The 13,065-nt window shown below is 47.7% G+C and overlaps 3 protein-coding genes across 9 annotated transcripts in view; 2 read left to right on the forward strand and 1 right to left on the reverse strand.

The window, feature by feature from the left end:
- Positions 1-387: 387 nt before the first annotated feature.
- Positions 388-4,909, reverse strand: LOC117397098 (ferredoxin-fold anticodon-binding domain-containing protein 1-like). Of its 2 annotated transcripts, none has more exons than XM_033995642.3 (7): positions 4,502-4,909; positions 4,234-4,296; positions 3,643-3,834; positions 3,341-3,522; positions 3,010-3,213; positions 2,242-2,400; positions 388-1,782 (listed from the first exon to the last, which is right to left on the reverse strand). In XM_033995642.3, exons 2-7 carry the CDS (start codon positions 4,252-4,254, stop codon positions 663-665), a joined length of 1,878 nt encoding a protein of 625 aa, XP_033851533.3. In that variant the 5' UTR covers positions 4,255-4,296; positions 4,502-4,909; the 3' UTR covers positions 388-662. The 2 variants fall into 2 exon arrangements, with proteins under 2 accessions (XP_033851533.3, XP_033851535.3); XM_033995644.3 differs by having other exon boundaries at positions 3,341-3,497; positions 4,502-4,908.
- Positions 3,723-8,302, forward strand: LOC117397146 (melanoma-derived growth regulatory protein-like). Of its 3 annotated transcripts, XM_059009708.1 has the most exons (5): positions 3,723-3,853; positions 6,423-6,492; positions 7,299-7,432; positions 7,871-7,981; positions 8,129-8,302. In XM_059009708.1, exons 2-5 carry the CDS (start codon positions 6,444-6,446, stop codon positions 8,150-8,152), a joined length of 318 nt encoding a protein of 105 aa, XP_058865691.1. In that variant the 5' UTR covers positions 3,723-3,853; positions 6,423-6,443; the 3' UTR covers positions 8,153-8,302. The 3 variants fall into 3 exon arrangements, with proteins under 3 accessions (XP_058865691.1, XP_058865692.1, XP_033851608.3); XM_059009709.1 differs by lacking the exon at positions 6,423-6,492 and having other exon boundaries at positions 3,770-3,863; XM_033995717.3 differs by lacking the exon at positions 3,723-3,853 and having other exon boundaries at positions 6,321-6,492.
- The window catches only part of LOC117397375 (cilia- and flagella-associated protein 68-like), a 9,354-nt gene continuing 4,516 nt past the window's right edge, over positions 8,228-13,065 (forward strand). The window contains exons 1-4 of one of the 4 annotated variants that reach the window (XM_059009704.1): positions 8,228-8,332; positions 10,366-10,594; positions 10,959-11,028; positions 11,449-12,319. In XM_059009704.1, coding sequence (XP_058865687.1) covers positions 10,367-10,594; positions 10,959-11,028; positions 11,449-11,606 — 456 coding nt within the window. In that variant the 5' untranslated portion in view covers positions 8,228-8,332; position 10,366 and the 3' untranslated portion in view covers positions 11,607-12,319. The other 3 variants (XM_059009703.1, XM_059009705.1, XM_059009706.1) reach the window with 3 other exon arrangements.

Raw genomic sequence — 13,065 nt, forward strand, 5'->3', positions numbered from 1 at the left:
ATGACATGTTTGTAGGGCTGCTGGCTTTATGCTCACTTACCTGTTTTTGTACTAAAGCACAGGGGAAACATGCTGAAGCCCAGAGAGGTATGGTAAAGCAAATTAAACACAGCAAACCACAGTGAGAAAAAATGCATTGAAAAGCAAAGGGGGGGTAACTGCAAAACGACTGGTAAAACGTTACAGTGCACGGACTGGGTTTCGTTCCGAGGACTGGATGGGATACAGACTGTGTAGATAATGCTTGTGAGATGTTCTGCTACATATAATGAACATTTTATAATAATACTGCTTACCAGACCCCAGCAGTGCGCTGAATCAATACTGTGTGTGACACTGATATACAATGTACAAGGACTCATAATAAGGAAAAAAAACACACTGCTATCCATTTATTTAATTTTATTAAAATATTAAAAATCACATCAAAATAAAAACAATACTGGATTTTACATGCAGTGCAACATACAGCCAACATTTTGCGCTTCAAAACACAACTGTGCAGAATACAGTCAAAACACAGGTCAAGTTTTACAGCACATTGCTGTGCAAAATGCATTCACAATGTCCGTCTCGCATCGCACACGCTTGCAGCTCCAGATTTGTGCAATGATTCTGTTAGCTTGTTAAGAAAGGGACTGGGTGTGGGCTGGCAGTGGCAGCTATCTGAGAGTCACTTGCAAGCGCTGCTGAATCTGCTCTCGGAGTCTCAGCTGCAGCTCCTGTGCTTTCCTAGAAGACAGAGCTCTGTCACAGGCCTGGTAGCTGAGTCTGTAGCAGCGACTAGCCTGGGGCATGTGAGGGTACTGGAAACTGTCCACCAGGCGCACATCAATCACTGCCCCTGCAGTCGCCTGCCGGACCAGGCTGTGGAAGGCCAGCTCATCGAAGCTCAGCGGATCCACCCAGAAGCTAACATCGTGCTGGTACAAGGGAGGATGGAGAGAGAAACTCTGCAAGGGTCTCAACTCTGTCTGGCAAAACTGGTCAAGGAAACGAGGGTCAGAGCTCCACAGCATCCTCCAGTCCTGCACCCCGAAGACCAGCATGGCCAACAGGTCCAGGTTTAGGGTGACGGCGCACACGTGGAGACCTGGGTGAAAGCGTCCCGGAGGAATCACTGCTATCCATCCAACCTGCCTCTCTCCCTTCTGCTTCACTGAGATTCCGTGGAGGACGGGCGCGTCCGAGAGCTTCTGGAAGGTCAGCAGACGTTCGGAGGAGTCCAGCCTTGGGGGAATGACCTTTTCAAGGGATCGCTGGAGAACTCGGATGTAATCCGGCCTCTGTTCGGGATCGAATCCGCAAATCAGGAGGGTCTCGTGGAAAGCGGGGAGGTTGTCTCTGGAAACCGGGATCTTTCTGAAGACCGGGCCGCTTATTGTGTAAAACGTTTCCACTCGGAATCCCTTCTGTTGTAAAACCTCATGGGCGTGTACCATGAGGGAGGACCGGAGACCGTAGCCCTTCTTCACAGCCTCCTCTGTGCCTGTGCTATTGGACACAGCCTCTCCTGAAGTCACAGGCTGTGTCTCTGGCTGCACACTGGAGTTGAGCTCCTCAGCACTGGCCTCTTCACTCCCTGTTAGTCCCACCTCTGAAGGTCTGATCCAGTAGATGTTAGACAGGTCGCACAGCCAATCAGGGAGCCCCTTGCTGCTGTGAAACAATAAGGGGAGGTCTCTTTCTATTCGCTGGACAGGCACCAGGGAGCTCAACTCTTTCAGAAGCCGCTCGTTTATTAGATTCACAGGGTGGTGGGAACGTCTGCCAAGAAAACCCCTGAAGGTAAGAAAAAAGACAAAGCAAATCAGTCGAGCCCTGCATCCCCTCCCTGTCACTGTGCACACACCAGCACAGCCGGCAATACCATTCACAACGCTGAAAGAGGGCACGGGCGCTTGGGAGCCTGACACTGCAAGCTTTGAAATGTTCTGCATGTTGTTTTTTTTTTAGCAGTGTTACGAACAGGAGGCCGTTCAGCCTATCTGCGCTCTTCCGGTTTCTAGTCTCAGAACTCTGTCTAGTTAGTTAGCATGCTGTTGTTAAGACACTGTTTGTTTTGGGGGTGAATCGAGAGCACTTGAGCCAACGATGCTGTTTGTTCTTGGGGTGTGCAACCTGGACATGTGATGGGGAGTATCTCACTGTGCCTGGCTGTCTCCCAGCAGGACTGTTATAAAGCTGAAAAAAATACGGGTTTAATAAATTTGAATCAATCGGCACTTTTATCCTCCTTACCTGTTGATGTATTCACTCAGTTCTTCAGGGATCTGGAAACAGACTCTATGCTTGCCCAGTGTTTCCTGCACAGCAACAGCCTGCACTGAAGTGAAAGGCAGACTCCGAGTGAAGATGTGATTCAGAGCTCCTTCCACGTGGAACGTCTTGTCTTGACTCCTGAAATACAACACTGTGATCTCAGAGCCAGACATGTGAGAGCTCACTGAAATACAACACTGTGATCTCAGAGCCAGACATGTGAGAGCTCACTGAACTACAACACTGTGATCTCAGAGCCAGACATGTGAGAGATCACTGAAATACAACACTGTGATCTCAGAGCCAGACATGTGAGAGCTCACTGAACTACAACACTGTGATCTCAGAGCCAGACACGTGAGAGCTCACTGAAATACAACACTGTGATCTCAGAGCCAGACATGTGAGAGCTCACTGAACTACAACACTGTGATCTCAGAGCCAGACATGTGAGAGCTCACTGAACTACAACACTGTGATCTCAGAGCCAGACATGTGAGAGCTCACTGAACTACAACACTGTGATCTCAGAGCCAGACATGTGAGAGCTCACTGAACTACAACACTGTGATCTCAGAGCCAGACATGTGAGAGCTCACTGAACTACAACACTGTGATCTCAGAGCCAGACATGTGAGAGCTCACTGAACTACAACACTGTGATCTCAGAGCCAGACATGTGAGAGCTCACTGAAATACAACACTGTGGATTGAGATTCTTTTAACCCTTCTTTCAAGACAGCTTACCTATAACCTGTGCTTCTGTAGCTGTGGTATTTAGCGCAGTCAAAAGGGCAGATTTCACTGAGAATGAACCCCGCCTCCGCTGCCATGGCAACCACCTGCCAGCTGTTGTGCCACTCTCTCATTGGCTGGTCAGCGGGCGTGCCTCCCTGTCCATTACAAAGAGCGATGTGAACTTCTCCATCTTCACTGAGAACCCCTGCACAACTAGAGAGGTGAGAAACGGCAGAAAATGATGAACAAGAGAGAAAGAAAGAAAAAAAGAGAGAGAAGAACACCTGGCTTGGATTCTAGCGCCGTTTGGACCTCCAGCCCCTCGCTGTGCTCTGCTCACCTGAGGAAGAACTTGGTGAGCAGGGTGCGGTTCTTCCTCACACCTGCCTTCCTCCCGCAGTGAGGGAAGTTGAAGACGACGCGGTCAAACTGTCTCCCTGACAGGGCCACACACTCCTTCAACTGGGTGCAGTCCACCTGGAAATACACTTCTGCCCCTGGGAGAAACAGACAGCGGGTACACTGGAGACCAGCAGAACCACGTGCGGGAGCTGTAAGCTTGCGTCAGGGCCGGTGTGTGTGTGTGTGTGTGTGTGGGGCAGACTCCAGACTCCAGACCGGCGCAGGAGATGCAGTGCTTACCTCTCTCCAGCAGGCGCTGGATGTTCCTCCCAGCCTCGCCCTGCTGCCTGGCCGCCTCCTCCCGCTGGAAGCAGGTGGCAGTGATCTCGGTGCAGCTGCCTGCCGTCTCGCACACGGAGGCAGAGAAGGAGAAGTTCCCCTCGCCCACCAGCAGCACCCGACAGAGCTTCTGCGCCGCGGCTGCGTCTGAGTCTGAGTGCGCGACAGTGGGGTAAGCGCAGGTACTACCCGACCGCAAAAACAGCACAGATCTTACACGTCATGCACACGTTACTGTGAACCATGTAAAGCACCCCGTTTAAAACCTTGTATTATGAATTGAATATTCGCTATATATTTAAATGAATACTGCTGGTAATACATCCATACATTGAAAACAGGTTCACAGGAATTACTTTACCTGTGTCGACAACGTGACTTTAGAATTGTACGTAACGGGACTTTCAAATAATTATGTTTTGTTTAAACGGCGTGATAATTTGAAAAACAGCGTAACTACCAGCTGGACATTACAACAGCATAATAAATAATAATAATAATAATAATAATAAATAATAATAATAATACGATCTCAGTTGCATTGCTACTTACCGACATCCATTTCACGTTCATTTATGCGCTGTTCATAGCGACCCTTTTGAAACCTGGAAGACACTGTAATGCAAACTCATTAACGCAGTCAGCTCCGCTTCAATCGATACTCGGTGACTCGACCTCGTGATATTTTTTATTATTGATTTTAATGGATTAGTTGTTTGGGATCGGGGTCGGTCTAAACGAGAAGAACAGACTGCAGCGTCCCTATTCAAAATGTACAGCAGCACGTTGTTACGCGGCGGTGTGTTTACTCGCTACCTACCTGTCGTGCACAACCTTGAAAAGCAAATTATATAGCCGGCCAGAGTCCAAGGCGGACGGCTGCAGGAGTTTATGAAGAAGGTCGCTTTCTAATAGACTGGTTCTGATTCAAAGCTTAGTAAAAGCAATGTCCGGACCGCTTTCCATTCACAGCGTCTCTGGGTTTAATTAATGGCTTTGATTTTCATCTTTGTGTACCGCTGTTAAAAATACTGAAGGCAACAAAAAATCTGCGAACGTAATCCTACTGTGTTTAGTTTTCGTGTTGTACTCGTGCTTGGGTGAGAAATAGGAGGTGGGTTTGTTAAAAATAAAACATGGATTTCTAAAAGGGGGGGGGTGAATTAAAATGAAAAAGTAAGCACAAAAACTGCTTCCATACTGCTAGTCGGACGAGAAGACGGCAACACAACTTGAACCTGTTAAATAAGATTGGCATGGAAACGATCCAATACAGAGTGCAGGTTCGCGTGTGGGCGGGACTATGTGCGACGTGCAAGATGCGGCCGCGGGGTCTGACGTCATTGTAAAGACAGCTGCAGACTGTCGGGGTACAGGGGGGTCTCTGCAATGTCACAGGGTGTGTGATATAGCTTGTATATTATCATGCAGATAGTTCGCACATCACATACCAGATACTGTATATTCAGCACAGCGGCTCTGTGTGCAAACTTCTAAAGAAGCTGTGCTGTGTAGGGCAGCAGTGTGGAGTAGTGGTTAGGGCTCTGGACACTTGACCGGAGGGTCGTGGGTTCAATCCCTGGTGGGGACACTGCTGTTGTATCCTTGAGCAAGGTACTTTACCTAAGATTGCTCCAGTAAAAACCCAACTGTATAAATGGGTAATTGTATGTATAAATAATGTGGTATCTTGTAACAATTGTAAGTCGCCCTGGATAAGGGCGTCAGCTAAGAAAATAATAATAATAACTGACATGTTTCAGATAAAATCTCGCGTTGCGGGACATGTCCTACCTGCTTCTTATTGCAGATTGGTGTGTTTTTATTCTTTGACGAGTCTGTGTGCGGCGCTGCTTTCATCTGAGTTCAGGGTTCGAACTGCAGTGCCCTGCCATAGATAGGTGGAGCACAGGCTAGATCAGCCCACACATCAGCAAACACAAACCCACGAGGAATCGCATCACGAAGGTAACGGGGACAGAGAGAACAGGACGTGTTAAGCGCCTCTCTAAGTCTCAAACTCCCTCCCCCATGCGGGGCTGAATCGGCTCCCCAGAATATAAAGTGGAACCGCAGCGGTTCAGGAATTTGTCAACAAGTCGCCCTGAGAACAGGGAAGCCTTGTTCCGCTGGCCTCTCTGAGCTGCTTCCTGTCTGCAGCCCGGACTCTCCTGGAATCGCTTGTGAAAGGAATCATTAAGCCAGGCCATGGAAAGATCCAGCGCTTTCTCAACTGCTGCTGTCTGGCTTGACCGCTAGACGTGCCCGAGAAAGACTGGGGAGGAGAGTGAGAAATAATAATAATAATAATAATAATAATAATAATAATAATAATAATAATAATAATAATAATAATAGAGCTATGTTCAAATGTGAAGCTCTGAAAAGGTGTGACACAGTATCCGGCATGGGCTTGTCATGTGTTCTTATAAAACCTCTGGAGCTGGGTTAAAGGAAGTTCTGGGTTTGCATGCCTTCTTTTCACTTTCACCCAGGAGACCCTGCTGCGTGAGGAGTTTGCTCTGTGTGCTTTAAGTGATGCTCCAGAACGCGTTTGGGAGGGGACAGGAAGCGAGGTTTGTACTGGAGGGGAGGGGAGGGGAGGGGAGGGGAGGGGGCTGGGTCCTGAGGCAGAGACAGAGACAGACAGAGACAGAGAGAGAGAGAGAGAGGAGACAGGATCAGAAATGGCAGTGTCCCTTCGTCTAGCTCTGGTGCTCATACTCGCTGCCTCTCTTCAGTACACAGAGGCATGGAGACAGATGCCAAAACTGTCTGAGAAAAAACTCTGCGCAGATGGAGAATGCAGCCGTGAGTAGTTATTATTATGATTATTATTATGATTATTATTATTATTATGATTATTATTATGATTATTATTATTATTATTATGATTTTTATTATTATTATTATTATTATTATTATTATTATTATTATTATTATTATTATTATTATTTGTAGTAGTAGTAGTAGTAGTAGTAGAAATATAGTAAATATATATTATATATATAGAGAGAGGGAGAGTTTGGAGGGAGTTTACAAAACTATACTCGCCCCGCAGCAAGGGTAGGGACAACATCTGTGTTTTCTTCCAAACCAGCTTTATTCCCAGCGTGGAGAGGGGGTTCAGCCATCACGCGTGTATAAATCGCGTGTTTAGAAACGCTGCCACTGCCACACTTTGTGTCGTGATGTCATAAGAAGCCTGGAGCTCATGTTTAAGATAGTGTTCTGCATGCGGCATACCAAATAATACAACCCTAAAGAACACGTAGGAGTCACTGAATACCTTCACAGTGCGTTGAATCTGTGTGTAGTGCAGTATTATCTTGAAGACTCGTGCATGTGAAACCTCTATTCTGTTTCTCATCACGTGAATACTGTGTTTCGAGAAGTCTGTATCGCTGTTTCTTGACTCTGAGTTTAGCAGCAGTGAATTAAATAATAATAATAATAATAATAATAATAATAATAATAATAATAATAATAATAATAATAATAGTAAGATAGCACGGTATGTGTAGTTGCAGTCGGACGCACTCAGAATAACGCGTCTCTTGCTCGTTATCGGCGATGCTGGGAGCCGCCCCCCTCATGGAGTGTGTCTCTTGTTGCAGACCCCATCTCGATGGCTGTGGCGCTTGAGGATTTCTACCCCTCGGACTGTCGCTTCATCCCCATACGCAAGGGCCAAGTCATCTACGTCTTCTCAAAGCTCAAGGGCCGGGGGCGCCTCTTCTGGGCTGGCAGTGTGAGTGCTGAGCTTCACTGAGGCATTGCAGCCACAAGGGGGCAGGCTAACCCTGCCAGCAATACTTAAACGGGTGCTAATAGTTTCTTATGTCATTGCTTACCTCTTATTAGCAGTAGCAGTATTATCTCTGCTCCCCATTTCTTGCACTGAAGATGCTTCTTTGTTTATATTTTTTCAGTTACACGTGTTCACGCTACCCCCAGGGGTCGTGTTGCAGACCATGTGACCCACAGTAAAGTACCAGGATGCACCAGTTAACAGTGTTGGATTTTAAATATCTACATACTCTGACATCGCATTGGAGTAAACTGAGCCTTAGAAACACAACCTGAACAGAACTGTTGAAAAAAATGGTTCTTGTGTTTCCATGTCGGCATGCCTGCAGTGTGACTCTGTGTCCACAAGGTGTCACTGTTTCCCCGCTTCTCCCTGCAGGTCCAGAGCGGTTATTACAGCGAGCAGGAGGCCCGGCTGGGGTTCTTCCCGAGCAGCGTGGTGGAGGAGACGCAGCTCCTGCAGCCAGGGGACGTCGAGGTGATGACAGAGGTGAGTGCAGCCTTCCTGCATCCCATCCGTCTGAAATCCCTGCAGAATAAACACACACACACACCGTTATTTCAGTGACTGACGATGTTGTATTTGTGTGCTGGGAAGCGCCTCTGTTCAACAGAAATACTGTTTTGTTTCTTCCAGCCCTGGGACTTTTATTGCAACTAAAGCCTGCAGAGCAGCGGAAGCCATCGACTGAGCTTCCAGACTGTCCAGTCACTGCAGCCAGTCACATCTCTTAGTGGAGTGCAGGAAAAAACAACTGCTCATTGCTGGATGTCCATCAATAAAACCATTCATAAATGCATCTAAAACAAAGCATTGGCGTTTTTATGTGAACGGTGTGAGGTGAGGAACTGTTTTCAGCTTGTCCCATGCTTTGCCTGCATGATTCCCTCTTTGTTGGAATCCTAGGAGAATCCTATTGGAGGCTCCCAGGAGACACAGCGATTGGAATGGAGTTCCACCCTCCGCATCCAGCCGCTGTGTCTCCTGAGAGTTCCTCACAGGAAGCTGGTGAAGGGAACAGCAAACAGCACTACAGTCAAGCGTTTCATAACCAATGCTTTCAAGTCTGTTACATACTTTCAACTGTGCCTCGCTTTTTAAAAATGTAATAGAATGGTTTTTCACATACACGTCACTTCCTGTGCTGTAGGTCACGGGGTGCGATCGCAGTAACACAGACAGGAAATGCATCAGGTGGCACTGCGGCTGTTAACCCAGACCTGCAAAGTGATATTTCAGGTTCGACGTTATTATAATACGTGTAGAAATCTCAGCATGCACAGAGTATGCGCTTCCCTACACAGTTAACACCGTGCAAAGCGGCATGCCTACGCGCACGCACACACACACGTGACACGCAGCGTCAGCGGGAGAAACTAGTATCCAAGGCAACGGACCGCAACACTGAAACTTGTCGCCGCTGATGCATTATTAACCGCTTTACCTGTGTTAAATATTAACTTCTACTGTAAGCAGGCAAGTACTGTTTCTGTTTTTCTATAATACCTTCGTGTTGTATTTGAATTGTTGCACAATGACAAACACCTTCAGAGAGGCGCTGTGTTTAAGTTTAAACGCGGTAGTTTTACACAGTATATAAGTAAAGCGTGTTTTAAATTCAGCGGAGCTGTGTGGAGCTGACTCCGTTAAATCTCACCGCATCTTGACGTCAGTCCGAGGCTGTTCTGTAGTGAAAGCAACACAACACACAACTGTACTCGAAATCATTATTAACATGGATTTTCACGAGAACGGCAGCAATTTATTTTCATGGCAATTATTACAAGTGAAAATAATTATGTACAGTGTATGGAGAGCCGCATAACCACAGGCGCGTCACTTCTGTATCTGTGTGCGTGTGCGTGTGCGTGTGCGTGTGCGTGTGCGTGTGCGTGTGCTGTGTGCGTGTGCGTGTCTGTCCTGGCTTTCTCTGGTTGTTGCTTGTGCTGTGTGCGTGTGCGTGTGCGTGTCTGTCTTGGCTTTCTCTGGTTGTTGCTTGTGCTGTGTGCGTGTGTGTGTGCGTGTGCGTGTGCTGTGTGCGTGTGTGTGTGCGTGTCTGTCCTGGCTTTCTCTGGTTGTTGCTTGTGCTGTGTGCGTGTGCGTGTGCGTGTGCGTGTCTGTCCTGGCTTTCTCTGGTTGTTGCTTGTGCTGTGTGCGTGTGTGTGTGCGTGTGCGTGTGCGTGTGCTGTGTGCGTGTGTGTGTGCGTGTCTGTCCTGGCTTTCTCTGGTTGTTGCTTGTGCTGTGTGCGTGTGCGTGTGCGTGTGCGTGTCTGTCCTGGCTTTCTCTGGTTGTTGCTTGTGCTGTGTGCGTGTGCGTGTGCGTGTGCGTGTGCGTGTCTGTCCTGGCTTTCTCTGGTTGATGCTTGTGCGTGCGTGCGTGCGTGCGTGTATCCGGTGCAGCTATAACCGAGTTAACAGCGCTGTAAACTTGACACAATGTATTTGCTTTGTTTCCGTGATTGTAACAAGTCGCTACTATCGGCAGAACTGAGACAAGATATCGGCTTGATTGCTGAGAATGTCCGCGCTTCACTGGTTTGAAACATTGTAACGAATTGAAGCGCTTGACTGAATGACCCGAGAAACGATTCAGAGCACCGCCAGCAGCGGTTTATGAAAACCTTTAGCTTTTCTTTAGAGTCATTCCCGAATCTAAAACCGGGAATGTAACGCAATTTACTGCACGTTATCCAAATTATCCTGCTTTATTTATTTTTTTAGTATATATATATATATATATATATATATATATATATATATATATATATATATATATATAATATATAATTTTGCCATATGGAAAGCAGTTGTCTTGAGAGCAGCGTGCTCCCTATCATGCGCTGAAGAAGGTGCGCTCTCTCCCCGACGCTCAGGATGTCTCTGCCGAGGCCGGGCACAGAGCCGCGGTTCTGCTCCGCGATGAGGGCGACGGGGCACGCGGAGGTGTGGCACGACTCGGATGACAGCGTCAAGTTCCAGCAGTACGGCTGGCGCTGCACCAAGAAAGAGGACGCCTACTCCACGCGTACCCTCATCGGTAACTGGAGCGAGGAGCGCCGCGATCCCCGCAGCCTGGCGCAGCGCAAACCCCTGCCTTCACAGGTACAGGACTGGGGCGCCGGCCATCAGACAGAGCACGGCTTCCCATGAGAGCCGTGTTAACCAAGCCTGCCTGGGCACTAGCAAACCACCGGCCCCCGCCTTCCTTTGACGTTTAAGATCTGAAGTGATTTATTTATATCTGCATGCAGGTACCAGTCCCTTTTAATAAGCCCTTTATACTGCAGAGCCGTTTGGACTAGAAGTGTTTTTCAGTGTCTTCCATAGTTAAATGACATGTTCTTTGAAGTTTGTATAATGGATTTTAAAAATCTTACCCCTTCTGAAGCCATATTTCCCTCCTTATTTTCATAGAGTTTTTGAATTCCCAAATCAGTAACCTCTTTTTTTTCTGTGTCGATTGCAGCACTCGCACTATTTTGGCACAACATATTCTGCATCGTATGACACGGGAGGGAAAGCGGCGGAGAGGAGAGGTAGCGTTTTGCTTTCGTTTTATTTGGCACTGAATGAGGTTGAGAGAGCGCAGGCATTCGCATGCCCGCTTCTCCACCATGTGAAGCGATCCAGACCCCGGCCGCGTTTATAAGAAACACGCGGCTTCACCTCTGCGGGGTCCCTGCTGTCCACGGAGCAGCGGGCTCGCTTCATTTCGATTGTGTTGAAGTTTTGCATGTGTAGTTATAGTTGAGTGAAGGATGAGACACGCACAGTTAGTTAAAAGCAAAGGGAGGTGAGCAGAATATCTTAGCATGTAAAGCAGTGTCCGCTAAAACCGGAGGTGCATTACAAACCAATCAGATTAGACCCCCCATAGACGGGGCGTGCCAAACATTTCTCCTGCTCTTGTGAAACACTGCGTGCTTTCATCAGCCGGATGTGCTTTTACTGTTCAGAGTTTAACAAAGAAGCACGCTCCTTCCCTGGGCACCAGCCGGAGCTGCAGCCACCTCACCTCCCAAACTACTCCTGCTACCGGCTGAACTACACTGATCCAGGGGGTCCAAACACAGCGAGGGAGCAGGAGAGAGCGCCGGGAGCACCCCCAACCTGACCCTGCTCTGGGACGTCTGCGTGCTTGCACCTATCGAGCACCACCGAGGCGGAAGTGTGCAGTTTAATGAGCTGTGTGGGCGTGTCTCTTAACTCATGGCATGCAGCTCAGGTAAAACAAGGACTCTTCTTTAAACAGTGAGACGGATCTCTTTTGTAAAAGCTCTTTCCATTTTTTAATACATTGTATTCAAATGTAACCCTTTTTGTTTGAGCTTAATAAAATGCAGTAGGATCTCTCTCCGTCGAGATGCATGTGCAGGAAGGTCTTGTGTTTTTTTTTTTTAAATTCAAAACTGAACAGGATTCATTAACATTTTAACAGTAAATCAGAACCCCTTAACAAGGATGCAATGCACATCCTATCTGTGTCGTAGTCCAAATGACACGCTGTAGAAATAATCACACAACACCTGTCATGTGTCTATGAAGAGCTTTATTACACATTGAAGAAACTACCGTGTTAATATTGCATAACAGTGCTGGCCACTATGGCTTGTCAGGAATGTATGGTTATGCAGCAACAACACAAAAATAAAAACAGTGGAAGCAAAAACTGAGACCAGGATGGCTTTCAAGCACCCCCCCGAGGAGTGTACCCAGACCCGAGCAATGCCAGCACAGCCTGCGCTCCTAGGATCCGTCATCTCTCTCCAGCGCTCTGTTTAGAACCACTGAAGACACAGCCGTGCATCAGGTCGAGACCTCACTGAAGCTTCATGCAAAACCAAAGGACTGGCGCATCCAGATCCTGTCACCTGTTAACCTGCCGGCTCGTTTTCCACCAGGTTTTGTGTAAGGATATAAAGGGGGTTAGATCATTAAAATGACAGACCCTGCAGACAGCTTCATTATAGAACAGGAGTGAACACACACACACACACACACACCGCTCTGAGATGTTTAACCACCACTTCTCAATCGCTCCAGCCAGCTGGCTGTCACAAGCATGTTCTACCTCCTTGATGGACAAGGATCGCTATCAGAAAGGCAGAGCTTGCTGCAAGATACCACACGGAGGTGCTCAAAAGATCGCTTCCGTTTCCTGCAGAATACAGATTCTGTGTGCCACCATTCTGTGAATTCAGACGTCCAGCTGTTGGGTTTGTGTAGCCAGGGGTTCATGGCTTTTGAGATCAACTCTGATGAATAGGTGCTCACAGCTCTTCACTCCAAATCATTAGCTTGTTTTACATTTTTCAGAAAGGAGAAACGCCTCCCCCACCCCCCCTCCCGGATAGAATGACCCAACCAGAAATAAAGAAGTCAGACATTTCGTAATGATTTGAAGAGAAGCGTTCCCAGCCTGTCCTCTGTACTGTACAGCCTGTCTGCTGCTCTGCACGGGCCACTCCAGCTCAACAGCACCAACATCTGCGGAGCTGTTCCCTCCATTGCTGGCTCATGAGACACGAAGCACTTCTGGAGAAAGCAGTTTAGGAAATGACGCAAAACAGATG

The sequence above is a fragment of the Acipenser ruthenus genome, chromosome 39, assembly GCF_902713425.1.
Source record: "Acipenser ruthenus chromosome 39, fAciRut3.2 maternal haplotype, whole genome shotgun sequence".
Classification (NCBI taxonomy): Eukaryota; Metazoa; Chordata; class Actinopteri; order Acipenseriformes; family Acipenseridae; genus Acipenser; species Acipenser ruthenus.